Source organism: Vanellus vanellus, assembly GCF_965231255.1.
Source record: "Vanellus vanellus genome assembly, chromosome: 9".
NCBI lineage: Eukaryota > Metazoa > Chordata > Aves > Charadriiformes > Charadriidae > Vanellus > Vanellus vanellus.
In genome coordinates, this window is record NC_138914.1 from 22,720,973 (window position 1) to 22,746,384 (window position 25,412).

General features: G+C 37.4%; 1 protein-coding gene across 1 annotated transcript in view; it reads left to right on the forward strand.

Moving 5' to 3' along the window:
* The window catches only part of ATG7 (autophagy related 7), a 114,407-nt gene extending 90,297 nt beyond the window's left edge, over window positions 1-24,110 (forward strand). The window contains exon 18 of the mRNA XM_082487550.1: window positions 23,775-24,110. Within this exon, the coding sequence (XP_082343676.1) occupies window positions 23,775-23,807 (33 nt within the window). The 3' untranslated portion in view covers window positions 23,808-24,110. The remainder of the gene's footprint in view (window positions 1-23,774) is intronic.
* The last annotated feature ends 1,302 nt before the right edge of the window (window positions 24,111-25,412 follow it).

Sequence of the window (25,412 nt, forward strand, 5' to 3'; positions counted from 1 at the left end):
ATTAAAAGTTCATAGTTTTATGTCTGTAGCTACAGTAAAAACTTCAGCAATTGATAATATACACTTCTGACTTTATTTTGTGAAATTGGATTGTTCTAATGCACTGTATCTTGTGGAGTAAATTTCAAGCTGCGCACTTTTGAATTAACAGTGCTAATTGGTGCACTGATTGAAAATGTGAGAATTTACTTTTATCCTCTGTGATTAACGTACAACATTCTTTGAAAGTTTAGTGTGATGGTATGCAGTGATGAACAATCAATTAAATTTATGAATGATTTGGGAATGTTTTTGGGTTTCCCTTTCAGATCCTCACAACATGAGTAATTTAAAATTGGTTCTAGCTACGCCTGCTCAAAATAGAATATGAATTATGTTACGTTTTCTAGATTAGCTGGGAATGAAGCTTTAAAAAATACAATTGGGTGTTAACTATGCAAGACTTGTTTAAGCTGTAGGTTTTTACAACATAAACAAAACAGTAAAAAAGCATGGGTAATGTGTCCTAGCACATTAGGGTTTTGTGTCTCAGTATGAAATGGCTTTCAGTTCACTTGGAAGACTTGTATTCGATACTCGGTTTGTGTATCCAAATGCAGTACATATGCATACATTAATTTAAGTACTGTAACTTTTTTATAAAGTAAAATGGTGAAAAGTTCTTAGTTTTCTGAACTAAATTTCAGAATGTGTTGCAGTATTGTGCTGTGTACTCTTGAAATGTGTAAATCTTAAAACCGGTATTAAAACCAGTTATGTGGTCTTGCTTAACCTAGCAATGGATACACTATTTTGTAGAAACAAACACAATTGACTTCACTTATTTTAACTATTTGCCTTGGGCTACTAAATTAACTTTTCCATTCTCTGAATAGTTACCCTGACAAGCAGTCCCTCTGTTTCCTGTCCTTAATTTTTGCCTGACTGTGTGGATTGAACTGTGCGACTTAACATTAAAATGAGGTGGTGTGTGTTCCTTCCCAGTCATAAGACATACTGCCCTGTTCCAGGAAACACCACCCACTATTGTTTCCAAGACGTTGCAGATCTTATGTACATTAGTTAATTTAATTGTGATACAGTAATTAAACCCAGAAGTTCTTTTGCTCCCCACAAAAAAAGTATTATATTTTTTATAACATAATGCAAATTTCAAACTCAATTAAAATATTAATATATTGAACATTTTTACAAGTAGACACAAAAATGCATTTCGACGTCATATAGAAATTTTAACATACCTATATTGTTGATAACTCAACATAGAATATTTGGTTCTTCTTGCTGTGTGGCTGGCTGGTAACACTAACTATTCTTAGATGGGAGAAACACAAAGTTGTTATTTTAAGTTAACAAGTCCTTATTAACAGAGCCATCCCTGCAGCTTTTCAGAATGTTGAATATTATTCACTGATTTCTTACTAACCGTCAATTTACAGATGGGAAGTCTGTTTTTTTTTTTTTTTCTCAGAGCAGTTTGCACATGTGACACCTTGTTGTTTTTAATTTTGCATTTTAAGGAAAAAAAGTGGGTTTGGTTAGTTCTCAAACAGAAAGCCTTGGCATAGTGGAAAGGAGACTTTAAGATGAATTAAATATTAAGAATAGAGAATACGTACTGGTCTTTGTGCCTGTAATAGAGACCGCAAGGTGTGGAAATGGATATTTGTAGAAAAATTTAAGCTTTCCAAAGACTGTAGAAATTGAAATTCTGGAGAATTCATGCATGTAAATAATCCTTCAAGATTACAAGGCATGCTGGACTTCTATTAATCTTTTAAAAACATGTTCATACAAGACTTGTAAGACCTATTAAATGGTTGCACTAAGGATCTGCTTTCAGTTGATCTTTTCACCTATGCACTCTGCAAATACATCAAATGGTGTATATATGGGAAATGATTGCTGCCTTTTCTCTTCTTCCTGGAAGCATTCAGATATCCTCACACCTCAGCTTCTAACTGTGATTCGAAAAAACTTTGAAAATAGCAAATTATCATAGTATGTTGTGTACCGAAAAATAAAAGATCACGGTGATAACAAGCCACAGTGGAAAAAAAATTCATTTTCCACTTTAATTATTACTTAGTACTTTCAGAAAGTAGTGATAAAAATACGTTCGAAAAAAATATTTTTTTTTTGGCTCCTTGTTTTTCATTGAAGCAATAGAATTAATTTTTGAAAAAGAAATATTATAGCTTATCTTGAAAAGGATTCTTTTCTCAAGGGGAAAACCTTGGTAAGTTCATGAACTTCTTCCAACAGTAGGATTAAGATCTTGATGTGCCAGATTTATCAAAGACATCATTCCATTAGCAAAGATGAGAAAGAAAATGTGAATAGTATTTCAGTACTGCTAAGTCTTTACAAGCTTCTGATTCAAATGCTTGCATTAACAAGAATATTGTATAATGAAATCTGTAGAACATGTTGCAGCGCTGCGTTACCTCTGCCAAGGAGCATCGTTGTGTATTTCAGCTGAAACGATATGCCAAATACTGAGATGAGTCTATGAGACTGGAAATAAATATTTTGATTGGCCATGTCTTTAAAATGTGTTTTAATTGATTTTATTAAGACTGGCATTCTTCCAAAACTGCTGCACAAACAGTTTGGGATCTGATCCTTCGTCGTTTAAATAAATGCCAAAATTCCAATTGACTTCAAAGACAGCAGAATTAAGACCCTAGTCACCAAAAGACACATTCTGATTTTATCTCACGAACAGGAGGGTCATGCATGATAGTTTGTTTGAAAGACAGAAACAAGTACCTGGGTAAGCGAGTCTTCTTCATGCAAAATGGCGCTCAAGGTGTGTATGGGTTTGCTCGGGGAAGGCAGCCTAACGTTAAAGATGATGTCTCTCATTAGACATACTGTTAAGCCATCAAGTACTAGCAGCTTGCACTTAACAAGCAAACTTCCTTCGGTGTTCCAGTTGTCCAGATTATTGATTGCTTCTATCTCAGTCATTGCGGCAAGTCTCAATCTTGCGTTTGTGATGCGGAACAGTTAGGTAGTGGTGATAGAGCTGTGGCGGTCTAAGGAATAAGCACAGCAAGGCTTGTAGAGAATGCAATATCTTGTATTAGACGTATTGACGTAATTGGAAAAGCAAGAGAATCTTTTAGCATACAAATTTATGTGCAAAGAAAAAGCTGCAAAATTTAGGCTGGCTGAAGCTGCATCGTTTGCTCTGAGACTGATCGAATAGTAGAGTTTCTCCTTGGCTTCGCTGTCATCCAGTCGTTTCCATTTCCTTTCTTTTTTTTCCGGTTAGGAACTGGGTTTAGATTCTGTTTGATTTTTGTTCTTCAAAGGTAGCTCACTTTCCTAAGTCGTTTCCCAGTGCCAATTCATGAACAGTTATATTGGCCATCACTGAAAGAATGATAATCTGCAGCGGTAGGCAAGAGTGAGCAAGCAGAGAGCTCCTTGGGCTGATTTCTCTGCCAAAGCCAACATCTCACCCAGGCTACAGCCGGAGTTCAAGTTTATCAGATGATTGGAGAGAATTAAGTGGTCAGGCCTAAATGAGGAATGTGAGCTCAGAGATGGTTTGATTTGATGGGAAGAGATGGATGATTTTATGAAAACGGTTTTGTTGTTGATAACTGGATGCTTATCATATTCCAGACAGCTTTGGGTGCTTTTCATTTGTCTGAAGAATATTGGCTGGAATACATGTTCTGCAAAATGTGAGATGAAAAAAACCTGCCTAAATATAGTCTCGCTTCCTTTTCTGAATCAATGATGGCAGCAATACCCATTTATAATTTTCTAGTTTAAACCGAGTTTTCCTGCATTGTTCCATGCCACACACCATTTTTTTCAGTTGTGCTGATTTAGAAGATCATTATTTTTGCTTCTTCGTGTTACTGTTCACAACTCAGTTTAATATATGGTATCTGTAAGAAATTGTTCATTTAAGAATCATGGCTTGAAGAGAAAATCACAGGTAGTTGGCACTTCATTGCTTGATACTCTACCCAAAATGCTTCGAATGTAGTGATGCATCAATAAATAAGCCAGAATATTCTGTTTGCAGGAAGATGGGTAGCCAAGAGCGCTGATAACAGTGAGGCTTTATAAGGTACGCTGGTTCCATCCATAGGCAGTACACAGACTTTAGACTACAGCCAGAACTCAAGAAGCAGCTTTCTGCTTAACTTGAACATGTTTTACGAAATGATGACATCATGACAGGAGTTCTGGAGTGCTACTGTAACGTAGTTATTTAATGCCGGTAAGCACTGAAGAAAAAAAGTTGCAAGTAATGCCAATTTTAATGATTTTACTTTCTGCTGACAGTTTGTGTGTAGTTGTTTGATTGCTAGGTGTCGTGCAGGAGAGCGGAGTGGGGCAGTGTCTTTTGAAGACAGTCCAATATTTGCAGTGACACACACCATGAGACTGTACCTGCAGTTCCATGGGATGAGGTGCTGATGAAGACTGTGCTCGGAGCTGGCTACTGGGGCTCAGCTAACAGATGGTGACATCTTACTGCGCTAAGCGATATTCAAGATATAAGAACATTCTTAATGGTTAATTGAAAACTATAAGGAGAAGGCCTCATGTGAGTAAAGATAGTTCAGACAGCTCAACCTGTGATAGACAAGCTTATTTTCTTTCATTTCAAAGTCAGAGTATACAGATATTTGTGGAGAGAGCGTTCTTAGCATCTGAAGACCCAGGTTATAGGTAAGGTTTTCTGCTTTTTGATGGCTAGCTTCTTTCTACTTAAACAAACAAACAAACAACAAAGTTTTCCTTTGAGCCAGAGAAGGGAATTTCATTCAGCTGTGAAGACAGCTGGTTTGCCTTGGGGCAAAATGTGAGAAGAAACAGATGTCCAAAAATGGAGAAGCACTAGGGAATAAAATAATTGAAATTGCCAAATAAGAGTTTATAAATAAGGTATGTGAAAGCTTACTGTACATAAACCAAAATCAAATTTAAGATGACTGCATGCTATGTAGTTATCTTAAAGGGCTCATCGAGCTAACTTACTGCTTTCGCATTCGCAGTCTTGTTTCAGGCTTTTACCGTGACAGAAAATCTTTGCAGTTTTCAATAAGTGTATGCACAGCATGTAAATATACAGTATAAAATTTTAAATTGGAGTTTACCTGGATTTTTCTTGAGGATATTTTGACAATATTCCTTAGAGCATTTTCTGTTTGTAAAAAATTAATGACAGCGTGAGTCAAAACATTCAAATTGACATCGCAGTGTTATGAACTCCCTTTGAATTTTGCAAATACCTGAAACACTCTCTACAGACCTTATAATGTTTCCAACTATAAATATTTCTTCTCAGCTAGAGGAATAATGCTTCAAGATGAAATAAGGTTCTGTTTAGATTTCCTATTCTGGCTCTTGGTGAACACTTATGTGCATCTTGGTCATGATTTTAATTATTATATTCAAAAAGTCTTATTTGGGTGTAATTTGGCTATTCTTAGGTACTGTGATAAGCCGCTCTAGTCTGTTGGGGTTGTACGTCTGTCTGTCCCTAATTCAAATGTATATGCTGTCAAAAAGAAACAGCATTCTGCTGCTGAAACTCAACATTTGTTCACTCTAACTTTGTGGGGAAAAAAATAAATCTCATTACCTTATATGTGTAGGTCAGCATAAAGCATAAGATTATGGTTTTGTCTCAAGAAATTATCAGTTTATTTCCTTGTTGGTTGTTTCTTTCCACTATTTCGGAAAAAAAGGAAACACTGATTAAATAAGCATTGAACGTATATCAAAGACATAGAATTGTTTCCAGGGACGTTTCTTCGTCTTTATGTTGTAAGAATAATTATAATGAATTTGATTTGTAATTACTGCCAGAGCAACAATTCTGAATCTAGTCAGCGTAGGGAAGGTAAAAAATACGGTGGGATAAGTCTGGGCTTCCACTGGAGAGGAAAACTCTGTTCTTACTTGCCTGGTGTTAACTACAGAGCTTTCTCTCGTGCTCCCCCCCCCCCCAGTTTTTGCTTCCTCCCCCCCTCCTATAGCCATAAGCGCTTTGTCATGTTGACACTGGCAATCGAACTGTCTTGCTTTGAATATGAAAGAACTACTTTTATCATTTCTAATATGCAGCCTGGGGCCAAAACAGACAAAGCAATTTTAAAGGACTAGGTTCAGAAGGAGGCTGGAATTCCCATCGTACAGCCCTTGGGAATATGACTTCAGTAACCAACGCTGAAGCAGTTATTTATCATAATGACAACTGTTGGTCTGTCTATACTTAGTCAGCTGAGTTCCACACTGTTTGATGGTAACTAGCTCATTGCCATCCATCCTTAAAAAACAACAATGGTTTGTTATGATCAGAGCTGTCGGGAGACACCTATATTGTTTAATCTGGTTCTTAAACTTCCAAAATCATTTTATTCCATATTTCTTAAAGAAGCTGGGCATCCATTGTTTGGACACTTCCAAAGAAATACCTAATTCTTTAGGCAAACGTAACATCAATACTGAAGGCTACTTTCTGTCAGGGAGTATCTTTGTGTGGCAGTGATACCTTTTTGTGTCTGGGGTTTTCTCTTTTATTAAGTTCCATATGGCACTGTCCCTACAGACTATGTCTGCTTTGTCTGCTGTTTTACCTATGTTTTGTCTTACGGAATTTTTTTTATTCTAGCACCTCTTTGTCCTTTATATTGTCAGTCACCGTAAGCTTTTTGCTGTCTACCCATCCATGCGTCTTGTGACCTAACTTTCAGCTTGTCTGAAAAATCGTTTTACTTTATATCTATCTTCTTTTGAACTCTCATCACCACTGCTGTCAGGTTTCTGATGCAATTCTTTTACTGCAAAATGTTTCCAGTCTCTAGTGATATTAGAACCCCAGTTAATACCTTTTTCATCTCAGTTTCTATGAAGCACTTCTAATAAATCTCCTTTAACTCATTTTTCAGAGAGCTGTCACCAATAACTAGACAATCTAAATGTGTTTATTCTTCAGTCTCATTGCTGCTTGATTTCATCAATTTAGGTGCTGCCCTTTCTCGAGATGCATCTAACTTGCCTTCTTGGTATGGATTATAAATCAAGGTGACACCACCATTTTCTTAAAGTAACAAAGACTACCTTTATTAGTGCAAGCATACCACACTCTATAAGTCAAGGAACATAACTATAGTACCTCTGCAACATTGTCCTGCTCATCTGATGTTCTTTGAGTCCAGTTCACAAGCAGGGAGAAATGCGATAATTATCCCATTCTCCGTTGTCTTTTAATAAATCTTGACTCACTGCATAATTTTCCATAAGTTTTTACAGTACTTCTAATCTTTGTGCATGAATTTTTATAATTGGAATAACTTGGAACTTGTTCTGCCTTTTGAATGATTTGTTGTTTTTTGACTTATTTTTTCTTGTTAGCAGCAATGCCATAATTCTTTTTAAAAAATCCCCTAAATGAAATAATGTGATGTGCCTGCCCAGCTTTGTACTTGATCTCCATATGAATTTCATTTTTCCTTGGTGTGGGAAAAGTACTAGTCTAGAGATAAATCCTTTTCTGATTGGCTGCTCTAAATAAAGCAAACAGCAATTGTTTCTAAGCTAATGTCACTGATGGTATCACTGCCCCGGATTAGGACTTGACTGCAACTTGGAGACATCAATGGAGATATATCATATATCTACCATATCCTAGATGAGACAGATCCAGATACAGTAAGATTTGTATGCTAATTTGTGTATAGTTTTGTTTAATATGTTGCTAGTTGTCTGGACCTTAACACAAGCTTATGGAACAAGATTGACTCACACGGAAAAGGTCATGAAGCTGCTCTTTACAGAGCTGGCACTTCACATATCATTTCATAATCCGTGTATAGATGCATCTTACAACTCTTCCTTCCAATAATGGGATACAGGTAAAAGAGAGGGTATGTGTTGAAAATTGAGATAACCGCTGCCAAAGCAGGAAGACAATGTTTGGCCGTTTGTAGAGCACAAAACTGCACTTACTCCTTGCTTAGTTGATTTCCATGAGATCCACCTCGATGCTGTTTCTATATATCTTTTTGTGTCATGCAACGTGTTCTATAGGTGACTAGCTTTTGGCTGGTTTGGAACGTGGATTAAGAAACTTGCTAGAATATCTCGGAGAGAATCCTGCATTACCCGCCCCATCCTTTTTAAATGAAGAAACCAATTTGAATTCATCTACCAGTTTCAGCTGCTGCCTGTTCTGTTTGCCATGCTGTGGTTCCCTGTGTCTTTTAAATATATTATTGCTATCCTCAGTGGGCACTGAAGCTTTGAATGTGCTTGTTTTGAAATTTCACTGAGGCATACTTAGACTCTTACAAAATCCCTCCCAGACATGAGTGTAAGTGTGTTGGCACTGCATGTCTACTAGGACTCACAGATTGTTTCTTTGATTGCTCATTTGTGAGCTTCTATTAAAAGATTACTTGTCTGTTGGCCAGGTGTATAGCCAACCTGTGTAATGGTGTCCGTATGTGTGGTGTTCTGGCTGGAAGAAAGCGGTTTAAAAACAAGCTTCGAGAACTGATTGACCTATGTGGAAACAGCCTGCACAGATGTGTTGTAATATCCTTCCCACTTCAGCAGACATGACTAAACAGACTTTGTCTGCTCTGAACAATTAAGATGTTTGCCAGTGTGTGCAGGGCCCCATGCAAGTTCCAGCTTGTTCCCAACTGGTAGAGGAGTTTTTCAATTTGTGCAAAAATATTTCAACTCTTCGTGTTCCCTTCATTTTAGGGTTTACTCAAGAACTTTAACTTTTCAAGGAACACCTTACACTTTACATAAATAAAAACACTTCCTGGCTTTGGATTTTTCTAGTTTTTCTAATTCCCTGGAAGCAGTACTTACATAGCCAAAAAGCAAACCTTGCTTTATGTGAAAACAAAGTAAGACAACCCAGCGATGTTTATTCACGACCACAACAGTTTTCCTGTCACCATGACTCAGAATCTGAGAATCACTGTTCAGAATTTTGCTTTAATGTGGAGGCTCTCGAGTGATATCCACAGGATGCAAATGGAACTGAGGACTGATGCTCTGTAACTGATGTCAGGGGGAACTTTTTCCTATTGAATTAAATAAGCCAAGCACCAGGGAAATCACTAGTAAAAGCTCTGAGAGAAATACAGTTAGGTTTATCATGCTGAATAGGGTGATCACAGGTCCAGGGAGAAGTTATTACAGGTGTGTGGTTGGATTATCTGCTGCGTCTGAAGGTGTGCCTTCCACTGGGAGAAAGCCGTGCTGTGCTGGGAGCAGTTGAAGAGTCATTGCTCTGCTGGGGTAGGCTGATACACACGGTGTATCAACCAGGTACACACAGTCTTTTCTCCGAGGCGGACCTGTTTCCTTTGGGCTTCCTACTCTCCTATCTGTCTCATGTCTATTTGCTTAATTAGAGGAATTTTCTGAAGCTAGTGAGTTTAAAGTATTGAATGATCTTCAAAGGAACCGCCACGGAAAATGAAGCGGACAGATCCAAAGCTGAGATATGATTGTTAACGGGTTGGGGTTTTTTTTAATCCCTCAGTATTGTTGGTTAGTGCTATGGAACTTTTTTCGTTGTTGAAATTTTAATTGAGCTGTATTACTACAAAGACAAAGGAATACAAAAGTTTCCATGAGCAGCTACTTCCTTACGTCACCAAAGTCACCCAGAGCAACAATATTTAGATATCAGATTAGCAGGAAATGACTACAGCAGACCATGGCAGCTAATCATCTCATCTTTCAGAAGCCTTTGGTACCAGAAAACAGTTCCATGACCTTCAAAAGAATAATTACAAAACATGTATTTTTAATAAGTATGGAATATTTGTTCTGTATTAAAATAGTTAGACAGTATTTGGTTAAATCTTTGCTACCTAGGTTTTTTGGCTGGAAATGGAACTGCACCATGGTGCGTGCTGAGCAGCACATGAAAAAGAAATGCCATCCCCTCTTCCCTACCCCACCAACAAATAAGCCTTTAAAATAAATAAAATTCAGTTAAGATGCTAAACCCGTCAGAGGATTTAATTGTTCCTGACAAAGATAACTAATTCACCTGAGTAATATAATAATGTTGATACCACTTAAATTATAACACCTAACCACCAGTTATTCAATATGTTACAGAATCATAGAAAACTGAGTCTGGAAAGGAGCTCTGGAGGTCATCACGTCCGGCTTCCTTCTCAGTGCAGGGCTGAATCTGTGGGCAGCTTGTCCCAGTGCTTACCCGTTGTCACTTGACAATTTTTTCTTATGTCCAGACAGACAGAATTTCTCTTGTTGCAACTCGGGACCATTGCCTCTTCTTATTTCTGTATGTGCTCCTCTGAGAAGTCTGTTATCTGATTCCATGGTTGATTATTTGCTGGAACAGAGAGAGGAAATACTTTACTAAGAAGTTACAGAAGTATCTAACTTGGTGAACTTTATGTGCTGTTTACTCCCTGAATTTCTTGGTACACGTTTTCAATGGTAAAAGCTAGTTTAAATCAAAGTTGAGCAAAATAAATTTTTAAAATATATTTTCATAAAGGGTTTTCTTCTGTACTTTACTGTTGGATACAGAAACTGAAGGGAGATATTGACTTGATATTTTGTCTTAGAGAAAGGAATTGCTTTTTTAAAGAAAATAGTTCACTTGGGTGAAATATACGCGTTTAGGAAGTTTCTTCCTTTTTCTTCAAAGCTTGCCATATCTGACGAGACCACTGGTAGAGCAATGATTTATAAAAATCACAATTCTAAATGAGCTTATTTTCTCAGTTATAGCTGTGTATATCTGGAATAATTTATAAAGGTTGGCTATGCCAAGTTTTGTTGACTACATAATCTTATCAGTGGAAGAAACAGCTCATGACTGTGAAGATGAAGGAAAACTTTGCTTCATCTTTACAGTGAGACTAGACCGTGGTTCATTATATTAAATATTGTGCAGAGATGCAATGAAAGGAACAACTCCTGCTTTTAATATCCTGGTTTAATTCCCGCCTCCCCCCCCCCCCCCCCAAAAAAAAAGAAATTACTGTCTTTAGTAGTTTGAAGCTGTACTCACAAATTGTACTTCAACAGCAGAATTTTATTGTAGCTCATCGCTTGTTTCTTTGATTGGTGAATGTGATTAATTTAGTTTTGAGGAATATCAAAGAATAAATGATCAACTTGTTATCGTAGAATTTTGGTTGAGAATTTATCCCCTGTGTGGGCAGATTTATCTCAGTGTGGGAGAAAGTTCCGTAGTAACTGATAAAATATCTGAGTGGACAACGGAAGTTTTCCTCAATGGCAGAATGACATGTTGTCTGTAACTTAAGATAGGAGCTGGCTTGGGCTGTACAGTGAAATAATGTACAGATAAAGACAAGGAGTTTGTGAGACGTGGGAGAATGTGTTGCCAGCACACACGCAGACACAAACAGATTTGTAGTTGGAATAACAGATCTAAATGATAAATCTGTGCTTTGAATGGGATTGATGCAATCGGCATAACTCTCAGAACAATGAGGGAAAAAACTAGGGGAATTTAAGGCATACGGTGAATGTGGGCTTTCCCGAGGACCTCTGGACAAATAGGACAATGTTAGCAATGTTTGTGATACAGTTTCAAATTGTCTGGATGTGTAGCTCAAAAAAAGACAGAATCTAATGTCCAGGGTGGTTTGAATTACTGAGAGGAGAAAAAAGGAGAGGATTTCAAAGGCAGAACTGACTGGTGCTTAGCTAATGCTTGCCTGCTTACAGTTATGAAGAAACCAAACTTCATTTATGTCTTTTGAAACTCCTTTTCTCTAACGTTGTTATTTTTGTAGTTTCTTCTACCACAACCTGGGTATGATATGACTTTAATTCAAATTTAGCTCCTTAGAAAATATTTCCCGTTACCCATAATAAAAAACAAAATGGGGAAAAAACATCCATCTCTGTGGAGGAAATCGAAACCTCAGTTCTTGGTTACAACGTTATTTTTTTTATACTGTTATGAGGAGAAAGAACTGTTTCAATAGAACTGTAATTCATTTGTTTATCACACTAGAAGAGAAATATTAGAATTACATAAAAGCTTTTCAATAAATTTTGCATTAAAGTAGCAGCAGTTTGAAAGGTTAATCCAAGAGATGTGGACAGCTTTACAGAAAATATGAAATTGTATCACTTTTCTGAGCTCCCAGTGAGGATGCTTTAGAAGAATAGTACTCCTGGGAAAAACATATTTTGTGTTAAAGGTTTTTTTTTTTTGGGGGGGGGGGGGCGAGGGTGGTGTTGTTTTGGTTTGGGTTTTTTTTTTTTAAGTCTTCTCCTTTACGCACTTGGTGAATGCAGCACTGGCATTTCGTAGGAATAGTCCATCGAGTGAAAAAATCGTTATGAAAAGTTTGGTGTTGAGTCAGAACGGATAAGAATGAGCTGATGACATGTGGAGTTGCAATCCAGAATGCAGCTTGTTAGTGAGCACCGTGAAGCAGAAGTATACCAGTTTACTCAGGACAAGATCCATATTTAGGGAGCGGGGTCACATGTTGCCAAAGTAAAGAGATGATCAGAATAGTTCTTGTAAGGTGTTTATGTTGGATAAAATCATTTGCCTACCTGAGACCCATATTGTAGTTCTTCAAGATGCTCTTATGTTTCTCAAATTTAGACCCAAACATTTAAATTAACATTATGAGAAAGATCCTCAGGTATTTTTTTTCTTTCAGTTTAAAAAGAGGAGTTGCAAACAATAGCGTGATGTTTCAATTATTTATAGAGTACCTTTTGTGTTTCGGTTTATATCAAGTCTTCAGTTTTCCCCTATGCAAGGTATTTGCTTTTAATTTCTGGTTATTATCAGTTCTGTAAGGAAATGAAGAGCTATATAAACTCAGTAAAATGAATAATTTTATTCACTACTGAAAAGAAAACCATTTTTTGAAGTGTAGTATGATCTTAAATGTTTATAAATGAGTAAGCCCTCGGTTTTGAATATTGTCCAAAAAAGTGTCACTCACAGCATATTGTCAAACTGCCGGTTGGTCCTGCTCCTCTTGGCACAAAAGGCCAAGCAGAGGCCGAGGCAAAGGCAGCGCTACTGCGTTCTGCTGCAGTTTGTGCCTCTGGGGATGCGTCTCACTCCGGTGCCACTGTAGCCTGACATCCCTTGGCTCGTGCAACCTGCTGGGAATCGCAGCACGAGAGCATATATCCCTGTAGGCCTTGCCCTATTTTACAGTTTTATGTTTGAATTAAAACACTTCATTGTTCAAAATTATGCAGAACAACCTCATAAATATATTCCAGTTCTTTCTTTGGGGAGAGGAGGAGGAGGTGAAGTGAAAAAACCGGCATATTTAAGATAATGTAAATTGAGTGCCACAAAGTGTGTTTTCATAGTGCAGGAGATCTGTTGCTTGTTTTAAGATGGATTTTGTGGAAAACGCGTATAACAGTTTTGGTTTATATTCACATTTTGAAAACATACTAACTATATTTGCTGCCCTGCAATCAAACTTTTAAAAGTAGCTTCTCACTCCGTCGTTCACAGTTGGATTAACGTGTTCTTCCTGCAGTCCCTGTTGATCCCATAAACTCAGAGTAATTACAATCATAAAATAGGCAAAAAGATCAAAGTAATCCCATATGGGGGGGAAAGAGCATTCTGAGCCAAAACAAGCTGTTTGGCTTGTAAGCAACTGGAAGCCTTTACTGTAGCACATCTGCAACGTCCTCTGCCTTACAGAGCTCCAGAGCGCGGCATGCTGCAGACTGCCTCTTTCTCTGGTACTATAGAAATGCTGCAACAGCGCTTTGCGAAGCTTCAGTAGACTAAATAGACTTGTAATAAAAAGATTGTTTGGTACCAGATAGATTACATTGGAGGAGCTGTGTTTATTTCTCTTCTTTTTCAGAGCAATGGGTTACAAATAACAAAGTGTGATGGAGTGGGTTTGATTTTTGAGGTGGTGAACAATTTGCTGCAGTCAAAGAAACAAATCCCTTGGTGTGGTCATGCCATCTTCCAACAGTTTTGTGCCATCAGGCTGAAATGAGGTTCAGCTACCATCAGGAGCTTGGTAGAACATTGCTTTCTTACTGGGAATGCAAGAGACCCGCAGGAGAGCCAAGCGGGTTCCCACTTTGTTAAAGCAGGTCTAGCAGGACAGATAAAGCAAGGGAAAATAAGAGAATTAAATAAGGAGATTTGATTGCTAGGGGACATACAAATATTCACAAATGATCTGTTAGTCCAACAGATGTTGAAATTATGCGGTCAGAAAATCAAAAGCAATTTTGAAGAGGGTTACAGAATCCTAAGAGTCACGCAAGAGCCTCCTAGCGCAAAATCTCTGCACAGTATCATCAAAAACGTCATTTGTTCAGTTGTTTCCATATTAATGGAAGTGGTATAAAAATAAATCTGACAGTTGCACGAGTTTTCAGCTGAATCTGGATTGGACATGTAGTTTCAGAACTGTGTCCCGAGTCACTACACGGGTTTTTAAGTGAGCTGGAGGCTGCTTATGTTATTTAGAAAATTATATAATGTATGGGCATAGCAAATACTTTAAGAGTGAGGCAGTGTGCTTGCAGAGGTCTGTTATTGCTGATGCACCTTCTGCTTTCTCTTGTCAATTTTCTGTCCATTTAATCCAATAGGGTTTTAGTAGAACTAAACCATAAACCTGGTCTTCCTGTTATATTTGGAGAAGGTTTCTACTTTTAATATCTAAATATTTTACTAGTTGTGCTCTTATACCAACACTTGCAATTTTCTGTGTAGTGTTTATTTATCTTATCTGATAAACATAATGGAGAAAGTGACATGTAGGTCTTAATTAATAATCATGGGGGAAACTGGTATGCAAGGTTTTAATGCAAATGCATTCTTCTTCTCTAAGGTTTTGAACTGTGTAACGTGAAATAAAAATCCCATTACCATTTATGCATTTTGTACTGGAAGCCATCTTCCTTTATTCGTTCTTGGTGTCTTCAGCAATTATTTTAATTTCCAACTGTATGAAGAGCATTCTTTCTGCATAAGAGGAGAGGAGAAGATTTTCTGTAACTTCTTGATAACCTCCTCCACAAGATAGAAATGTTGGGAATACACCACATGTATCTCCATGGAAGCAATGATGAGATCAGTGGGGTCACTGGATAAATCAAAACTGTAATGAATTCATATTTTGATTGCTTTTCAAGTTTTCTACTACTTATGTGTTATATACAGTGCACTAGAGGAAATATGTTTATACTAAATACATGTACAAAATGTGCATGTAAGATGACATAAATGCATGTGGGAAATTTGCGTCAGTTTTTCCTGCCAAGTATTATTTTCTGATAATGGGAATTGAGCTGGAAAGGATGCATATTATTGATTTCAGAATTATTTAGAGTAATGCATGTTTTTGTTGGTCTTTGCCAGTTACACTTTGTGAAGATGGAGTTTGGTTGATCAAACAAGAAGATACCTTAGGTAAAGGGTTGAAACGTGACTCTCATCTGAGTTAGGAGACCCTCCAATGATACTTTGTATTGTTATGGGATCCCCCGTCACACCTGAAAATGGTCTGGGCACTTTAATCACTCAATACAACTTTAAGGATTTCTGTGGAGTTTTTTCTTTTACTTGTAGAAGTTGGGATTTTTTTTAAAATAAGAGGGAGATTTTTCCAGTTCTGAAGGGTCTTAATAACATTTGGCACTCTCCCTTTGTGATGTGACATGGTTTGCAAATACCGATCTAAGTTCCTTCTTGCACCCCAAATCTCTGTCTCCACGAAGAGTGGGGAGATGGTTGACTCTTCACGCAGACTGTCAGAACGCGCATCCAGGAATGTCCCCCTGTCTGACCGGCCACATAGTTATGGCCTGTATTTCTTTTGAATATAAGGGTTATCTGGTTTATTAGGTAAATAGAACCATACCTTTGTAACTTAGAATCTAAGCTGTTGAAAAGACTGGAAGTAGATGACTCTTCTGTTCCTCTCAGGAAGGTGTTGCTCCGTCAGCAATGCGCGGGTGCTGTAAAGAAGCATTGTGAGGATAGTAATGGCAGAGGGCATATTTATGGATATCTGACAGGTATGGGCTAATTTGACAAAGATGATCCTTGTTTCAAGAGATTATTTAATCTTATGTTTTGAGGTAAAGTAAAACTCTGGAGCAGGATTCTTAGAGAGGCTGTGAAATCTCAGAAATATGTTAAAATTCAGCTGGAGAAGACCCCGAGCAACCTGATCTAGTTGGCCCTGCTTTGAGCAAAGGAAAGGCCAAAATGCTTTAGAGAGGTATCCTCCAGTCGAGCTCAGTCTGGGCATTAGAACACTGAGTGCACCTTAAGTATCATGTTTTATAATCTCTTTATGGTTTCTGAAATTCAGTTGAATAGCTTATGTAGTTCAACTGCTGCTCTTTTTTAATCACTAATTATCGAATGTTTGATTCTGTATGACTCGAAAGCTAATTTACCGGTCTTAGACAACAGTTGTGCATCACCTGCAAATTAAAAAGATGTAGTGGAATGTGGCAAGCTATTGATTTACAGCAAAACAAATAAAGTCTGTGTAGCTGGAATGGCATAGACTCAGATGTATAAATGGTTTAATTATTCTGAGAAATCCACTTATGTATATGATCCTGATTTCCTGTACAAGTCTGTGCAACCCTTGAAAGTAAATGTGTGTTTATATCCACATTGTGATTTTTTGCAGGATTTAGAAATGTAATGAATATAGACTTTCACATATATTTATTTTTAATATAAGATCTGAGCACATCAAAGGAGGAAGATGAGAGAAGAATTTGAATGTATACTTTCATATACTATAATGTTTTCATTTTCATTTCAGTCAAAGGGTTTATATCAGATCTGATCATTACTGTGACAGTATTTACATTAATTGTGCCTTCATTCAAACACACATTCTGCTTGGATAGTTGCCATTTGGTGGTAGTAAAATGAAGGTTAAAATCCCATACAAATAGGATAATGGCAGTCAGCTTGGTGCTTGGTGGGGGGGTGTGTGTTTGTTTTCACACTTGTTTGTTTTCAGTTTTTCAGACCCTGAGGAAAAAACTTAATAGTAGAAACTATCCTCTTAGGTATACGTCATTCCAACAACTCAAGTGCTGTGCCCTAAAAAATGGCTTTTTCAGCTCCAAACCACTTTTAGAGGGGTAGAGAAATTGGTTTTGTATTTGCTTGCTTCTCTGTTCTCTCTTTTTTTTTTTTCTTGTAAAACAAGAAACAATGGAAGGAAATGTGTCTGAGGCATTCTTATACCAAAAAAACCCTAGTATGCATTTTTTTGTGTCTTTTATTGTATTGTTTCTTTAACTGTTAGTCATGTAAAAAAAGTCTTTTTTATTAACATTTCCATCTGATGAATACCTAGGAAAACTGCTACAAAACTAGAAGGGACTAATTACTGTCCAGTGCTACTGTTTGTGTATCTGTTTGGAACTTATTATTAGAGGATGTTAAAAAGGCTTTCTAGGAAAAGTTTACACTGTAAACAAATACTTTCGGTACTGGCTACTTGCCTTTTTCTCTTGTGTTCTTAAAGATAGCTTTCGAAGTCTGGAATTTTCAGATGCCAGTTCTACAAGGTATTTAGAAAATGGTCTGGTTTCTGGTGTTTGAGCGACTAAGCCCATGCGCTAAGGAGCTTGCTGAATTTGCATATTCACCAACTGTTGCAGTAATAGCTCAAATGTAGGTAGGTCAAACAAAGTATAAAGCCTATCTTGAAAGAGGACATTTTCAGAAAAAGGCTGTAATCCCTCCGTCCCAAGCTCCTGGAGCACTAGGTGCTAGATAAAAAGGATAACAGTAAAGGGACAGAAAATCAAATTCAAGAGACCTGTGGCTTGATAGAACTGAGGGCATCAGAGGAAAAAAAGATAAGATGTCCTGAAAGATGACAAAAGAATTCCTAAACATACTGCTGCTGGTGCTATCGAAATCATAGGGTGATTTTGAGAGGGGTAATGTTTGCAGTTTGTATAAAAATTGAGGTGACTCATACAAGGTATTATACATATATATTGAAGAGAATTGCAAGAAGAATGGCTGCTGCTGGTTGAGATCAAAATTCCTCATGACCTTGACCTAGATTTTAAGCTGTGGGCTGAAAATACAGAATTTTGGAAAGGCAATAAAGGGAAAACACGCATCAGTCAGGGACACCATCATTGAAAAAAAGATACTTGAATTTTATTGCAAGATAGTAAACGATTTTGTCAGAAAAGGCTGTGAAGTTTCTAGCAGAGACAGAAAAAAAGAACCCATGTAGGTAGGTACAAGGGAAGCCAGTTGTGTCAACTAGCTAGGGTAGGACCATTGTGTACAGGGATCTGGAAAAATTATCCACAATTTTCTCTAGCTGCTATTTAAATAAAGCAGCTTGAAGAAAGGAAGGCAGTTTTTATAATCCTTGACTTCAATTTTTTTTTTTTTTTTTTAAGTTTAATTTCTTTTTGTGTGTGTTTAAGTTTGTAATTTCTGTGTCAGCTGAAGTAGGAAGTATCTGATAGCCTGTAGTTAATTCTTCAGGTTGTAGCCCAAACTGACTTCAGCTGTAGTTTAATTATAGAAAGTTAGCAGCCATTTCTGAAAAAAACATTAGCTATATCTTGCTGCAGACATAGAAATCAGTGAGGTGTGGACTGGGTGAACAGGCGTTGCTGGGGAACCACCGCGGTTGTTGCAGGATGAGCTCTTGCCACTGGGAGCAAGAGGGGATCCTTGTTTAAGTGCATTACCTTGGTTTCTTAGATAGCAAAGAAAATAGTTTACTGTAGAGTGCACTATGCAGGCTCTGACATGCATATGGATATAAATTCTGAACAAAGCTATAGCTACACCTTAGTGTAGAATACGATTCGTGTTCGTCGTTCATTTATGGCTTTTTTTCCTGTGGGAAAGGGGGATGGGGAAGGAATTGTCAAATATACAAAATGCTTGAAGTGTTTTCAGTTTCAGTAAGATGAAGGGTAGTGCTTACTGTGCATCAAGTATCCAAGATGAAAGGAGAGTGCTGAACTTTATAATTATCCCGCAGTCTATACCATGAAGTCTGAAAAAGCTGCATGTTAGAACTTGCTGACATTTAATGAATTTCAAGGTGCAATTTCATTTCCGTTGCCATTCCTGAAAGACACAGCCAGTGGACCAAGAGGAATACTGAACGAGTCGCACAAGGAGTGTTAATGCAGCCTGCCCTGTCTAGTTTCTTTCTAGTACAAGTATATTAGTATATTATAGTATAGTGTATAGTATACTCTCGTCTAGTATATATAGTATATAGTATAGTCTAGTATACTTTCTAGTACAAGTATATTTAGACACACATACCCGCATATTTTATAAAGTAATTTAGGCTGCCAAAATTGTGATGTATTGTCTCTCTGGTAGACCATGGAACAAAAACACGTTTAACCTAATATGTATCAAAAAAGCTCACATTTCACAGCTACAAAATAATTTAGTTGCTTGAAATTTAAACATATGCTTGAATGTATTCTTTTTTCATTTGTTTAGATTTCCTGAGTGAGTGTACATTTCTAAATCAAAGACTAAGATATGATAAGCCTTAATTGATCTGGGGAGCTGTATGTTCTCATGTGAAACTCAGCTGTGCTGCTTGATGTATGTAACGGGTAATTTTCAGCCCTTGCCTCAGCCTGTAGAATTTTACTCTTTACTTAGTCTTCACCATATTCAGAGCATTTATAACATAGTAAATACCGTGGTTTGCATAATAAAATTATTCCAGTTTTTCTAAGCAGAGTGTTTTGGTACATGTACATGTAAATTTATCTCAGTTGTGTGTAGAAAATAGTATTTGTGGGGGTTGTTTGTTTGTTTGTTTGTTTTGTCTCTCTTAATGAGGTAGCCATTTTTGTGGCAAATCCTTCTGGATCCATGCTGGCAAGAAACTTTTAAGAATCCCCTAAGGGTACATTTATATTCTTGCAAGTTTATTTATAGGATAAACAGTAGTTATCTATTTGAATTATATGTGTTAATTCTAAGATGCAAAGTCACTACCTGCTTCAGTAGGTGAGCACCAATTTTGGAATCATTGTTGTGGAAGTTAAATTTCAGGTACCGGGTGTTATTGTTGCATGAAGGAAATGCAAAACTCTCTATTCATTAGGATTTATCGAACATGCAATCTGGAACTGTGTAAAATCAATCAGTGGGAACTTGTGAACAGTTAAGTTAATACACAGGGTTTTTTTCCCCATTCCTCCCATTATATAAGAATATAATGCTTGTCATTTCAAGAAAACAAGTGTGGGAATTCCCTTGTCCTGAATAGACGTAATTTGCATCTGAAATTTAGGAACTTCTACAAAGAAGTTTGAATATAAAAGCACGTATTTGAAGAAACAGGTGCATTCAGGTAATCTGTCCAGATTTGTACAAACTGGGCTGGGTTTGACAGCTGGCTTATCTCCCTAGTTTATGACTTCTCCTGTCACTGCCTGTAGCTGCGTTTAGGTTTGACTCACCCCAGGTGGGCTGCAGGACAGAGAAGTGAGAACGAAATCCAAATTCACAGCTTGGGTTGGATGTCAGATTCTTGGCGTGACAGTCATTTTAGACATTGTCTGTATTTCACGATTTCTCCTCTTAAAAGTTTCACTCTTTTCAAGTAATAGCCAAAGCTCGCGTAGTCATACTCTATGTATTTTAAATGTCGCTTCATGAAAAGGTGTATTGCTATTAACTAAGAGCCTATGATGTACTTCGCTGTCAGTATTGACCTTTAACACAACTTACTTTGCACAATATCATGTAGCTTGTTTTCTTTAGGCTAACATGCAACCGGTAACTTTTGTATAAAATTTTCCCCTTTTGTTCCATGTTCTCCTCTCTCATCTGCATGTCATTTTTAAGGTGCTACTGCTTTGTTCTTTGTAAACCTTAGGAAGATTCAGCACACCGTGCTATGGTTGTGACTGCTCTGATAGTCAGATGAAGCGTAAACTGTCGTGTAAAACTGCCTGTTCTTCTGGAAGTACAGTAATAGCATACTTTTCAAATGTTAAAAATAATTCTCAATCCAGGATGTTTGCATAGCAGTTAAATACCTGTGAACCTCAGTTTCGGTCTTTTTGCAAATATTTTTACGTTAAAAGACTCCTAGAAAAGAGCTGTGCTCTTTTCTAGATAGGAGAAATGAATTGTCAATCTTTTCACTTCCATCCTCTTGTTAACAATACTGTATTTCTCAAATTCCCTAGTAGGCGCTGCTGCTGGCTGGGGGATCTGCTTGCACTGTTAGTCTTCAAGTTACTTGAGGCCCTCTATGGGCTGCCTGCCCTCGACTCTTAAGGCCAGATACGGGGAACTGCTTTCTTCCCTTTAGTTTCAACAAGAACTTTCAGTGCCGTTGGAGCTGCTGCTTGTGTCGTATGGCGTGTTAAAGTAACGCAAGCGTTGCACGTTGGACGTGTAAAGCAAAAAGGCTCTCTGAGCTCTGCAGGAATTATGGAACAGCTAGCCAGTTCCTGGATGGAAGCGTTTGCATGTCACAAAATTTCTAATGTCACTGGCACCCGTACCAGCCTTTCTCTGAACAACCCAACCTAACAGAGCGGGGGGGGTAGTTGCCTTCTCACCCACACTGTGCAGATCTGCACAGATGACGGGAAAGCACAGAGCAGAGAAGCTGGCTGTGCTCCCGGTATATCTGTTTAGTAGATAAGACTTTTTTAGGGCTGTCGGTTGGCTTCTTTCCCTTTTGCCTTTGAATCGCCTCCTGGTGTATTTTTAAAAGTCTTTACCGTGCTGCTTGGACAGAGAGGTGTGTTTGTGAGGGTGACGATCTACGGGCTTTGTTTTCAAAAATTAGAGTGGGCTAGACAGAGATGGATTGTCACTCTGAACTTTGGATTTCTTGCTTTTTGCCAGCTTGAATCATACCATAAACTCTATTTAAAGATTTTGTTTTTTGTATTTATTTTCCACATCCTTGACCCTGACTGGTGAGCTGGACATTTGTGTTTGCCTTGGCAAGCTCCAAGCCGCTCATCTAGGGCAGGATGAAAACTCTTTTTTCCTTTTGTAAACAACTGTTCCTTCAGTATTTTCCATAAAGATTCACACCACCATTTTGCAACGCTTCTAGGAATTGAGAAAATCCTGCCATTCAGAGTTTTCATTTTACACAGCTTGTAGCACTGCAGAGAAATGTTTGATTTTATATGAGTAACAGCTTTCTGAGGTTGGGTCTGAAGAGCTTTTTTCAGAATGTTTTCAAATTCCGGAAATACTACATTTTGTTGTGAAGGGGTTTATTAAAGCTGTAAGGTCAATACTCATTGTTGCCTGTCTAGAAAATGGGGTTGTTTGTATTTTTTATATGTCTAACACTAATGCATGTGTGTCAGACAAGGCAACTGTAAACACTGCCCCATTGTACTAGACACTGTACCCATGTAAAATACTGCTTTGTGCCCTGAAGAATTTACAGTCTAAATAAATGTTTGCATTCTGTATTTCTTTGGATAGATATATTTTAGTGATCAGGATGTAAAATGAGAGAATAACTTAGTGGGCTGCTTGATGCCAACACACAAATTATGTTTCAGAACAAATGAACTGAATTTCATTTTCCAGAGGGACAAAGGACTGATGCTGCTCTTTTTTTGTTAGGTCATTTGCAGGGAGGGGCTCACAATTTTGAGGGCTGTGTGCCGTGGAAATGGCATTCTTGTAATCAAAAAGACTTGCCATGGTACTCCAGCAGTGTTGCTGCTAATTTAGGCAATTTTGAAATGCTTCAAGTTGGAGATGAATTGGCATATATTACAAAAGTGATACTATGATATGATTAAACCCAACTCAAAGCTCAGTACCCATGCTAGCCCTGATCCCAAGCTACTGCAAGCCCTCCTAAGTGGAAAGAGGCTATTTGCCATGAGCTAAACCTCCAAAAACTCATAAAAAGCCTTTTAAGAGCGCCCACATTTCTCTGTAAGATAAAGCATGTAGCATATATTCAGAATATGTTCTCTTCTCCCCCCGTGCCCCACTAACTAGTTGTGCTTGCAAGTCCCTGGATTTTTCCTCAGATCATGTGTTCTGCTCCCTGGTAACTGCTATGAATTTATAACACTTGCCACAGTATGTTTACAAGGACACAGGTTCCTTGATGGTTTGTGAAAATACTTTTTCCCCCCAATCTACAACCACTTAGTGAACACGGGCAAACAGCAAGATAAAAGTATAGTTTTTAAATTTCTTTAAACAATAGGAAAGTACAAATTTCCATATAACTTTTCATTTTTATGCTGCTATTTATGAGATCCAATATTCAGGTGCAAGATGAAGTCTTGGAGAATGATTAGTTCTTCGTGAATGTCTTGAAAATTCTCTACAGTGTTTAGTAAAGCATGCTATTTATTATAAGTTGTTATCCAGATTAAGTATGTGCCAATGAGTCAGCAAACCAAAGCAAAATGTCTGGTTTCTGGTCTACAGCTTACTGTAAATGATAGTAAATAGCAAATAACCAAACTGGACAGTTCAGAAACAAATGCTGAACAGTATTTGTTAAAAAAGGGCCCCAAAATTAGAGATTATGAATGGTGTGTAGGTTGTTGACAGAAGAGAAAAATACTGAATTTTTATGTAAAGCTCCATTGGTGCTAGTCAACAGTCCATAACTGTTATTTATTCTTCCTTTTAAATAGTAATACTAATTTTGTAAAGGTATATTAAAAGCATATTTGAACTCCACAAACTAAAATTACATTTCCTTTTTTTGTTGCAGATCTGGGACATGAGTGATGACGAAACAGTCTGAAAATCAGCTGAATAAGGTGGAAGATCACCTACTTTGGACTGCAGCGCTGCCTTTTATCTGTTATTTGACAAGTTAATGATCGCTTACCCTTTCTGACTGCGACAAATACAAACAAATATAATCCACATTTTGACGTTAGTATCTTCACCTTAAAAGCAGTCAGTTATGGATAGAACTCTCCACATTTTCATTTTTATTATGTAAATAACTAAAGAAATGTGGTTATGTTTAAATCTTGTCTTCCTTTTTTTTTTTTTAAGTTTCTACATATGGCTTATGTATAAAATATGCTGCTTACGTGAACTTTGGTGTTTTGTTTGTCCCAGTTTTTATTTTGCTTGCCAATGGACATGTCCAAGCAGCCTGTCTAAATGTCTTTTTTCATCTTTCCCAGATTTGTGCCCCTTTAGTTGGAATTTATTGTTAAGATTGAGAATATTTTGCTATTGGGAGTTAAACTGCATCTTTAAAGGAGAGCAGGAGTAGGTAAGAACCTATACCTACTGCCTACATCACATTGCTTGCTGCTTCAAAGTACATATTTATAGTACAGTTGAGTCCCTTTTCTTTGTTATAGTGTGATTGTTCTTGCCTGTGCCAATGGAATTGTTATTCTTGGATAGATCTCATCATTTCATGCTATGGAAAAAAAGTGATTTGACATATTTACACAGGAAAGACCAAAGTGTGTTGGTATCAACATAAGACTCCCCTGAAGTTTAGAGAAGGCTCAGTTACGTAGTAAAAGTTGCTTTCTGGGGAGGATCATTGATTTAGTCAAAACTTGTAGAGGAACGCTTAACAGAAGTAGGAAATTGGTCCTCTAACTTTGCTATTCTTGGATGCTGTCATGCAGTACTTTTACAGTAGTTACAAAAGACCAATTCTGATTTTCATTTTGGTTCAATTCTAAGTTTTTTTTTGTTTTTTGCAACGTCAGGAATGGCTTCAGAGATTATGGCTGAGCACAAACAGTAGTTTAAGAATCCTTGAGTTTAAAAGATAACTTGAGAAAAATGGATTTGTAAAATACCAAAGTACATTATTACAAAATTGAAAGTGAATCTATGTTTTTTTTAAGCTTGGAAGTGTTTTAGAAGTATATTTGAAATACCTTTTATGGCTTTATATTGTGGGGATTGTGGGCTAACTCAGAAAAAAAATGTAAATAGCATTATCTCCCAAGCAGTCTTTATTCCTCATATATATTTTGAAAATTAGTCGGTCAATCTAGTTGTTTTAGTTCCTTGCTGTTGTGGTTTAACCCCAGCTGGCAACTAGGACCCCCAGTAAGGTAGGGAGAGATAAAGGCAGTTTAATAGAACAATAGCAGAAGAGAAAATAATAATAGTAATAATGGTAAAAGAATATTCCAAATTATGATGTAATACAGGTGCTCACAGGTGCCCCAGCAGTGAGCACGGATTCCCGCCCCCCCAGCCAACCCCCTATTTCTATATTGAGCGTGATGTCGGTGGTATGGAATGTTCCTTTGGCCGGCTTGTTCTGTCTGTGCTCCCTCTCAGCTTCTATGGGAAGCTGAAAAATGTCCTTGACTTAATGTAAGCATTACTTAGCAACAACTACAACAATATGTGCTATCAC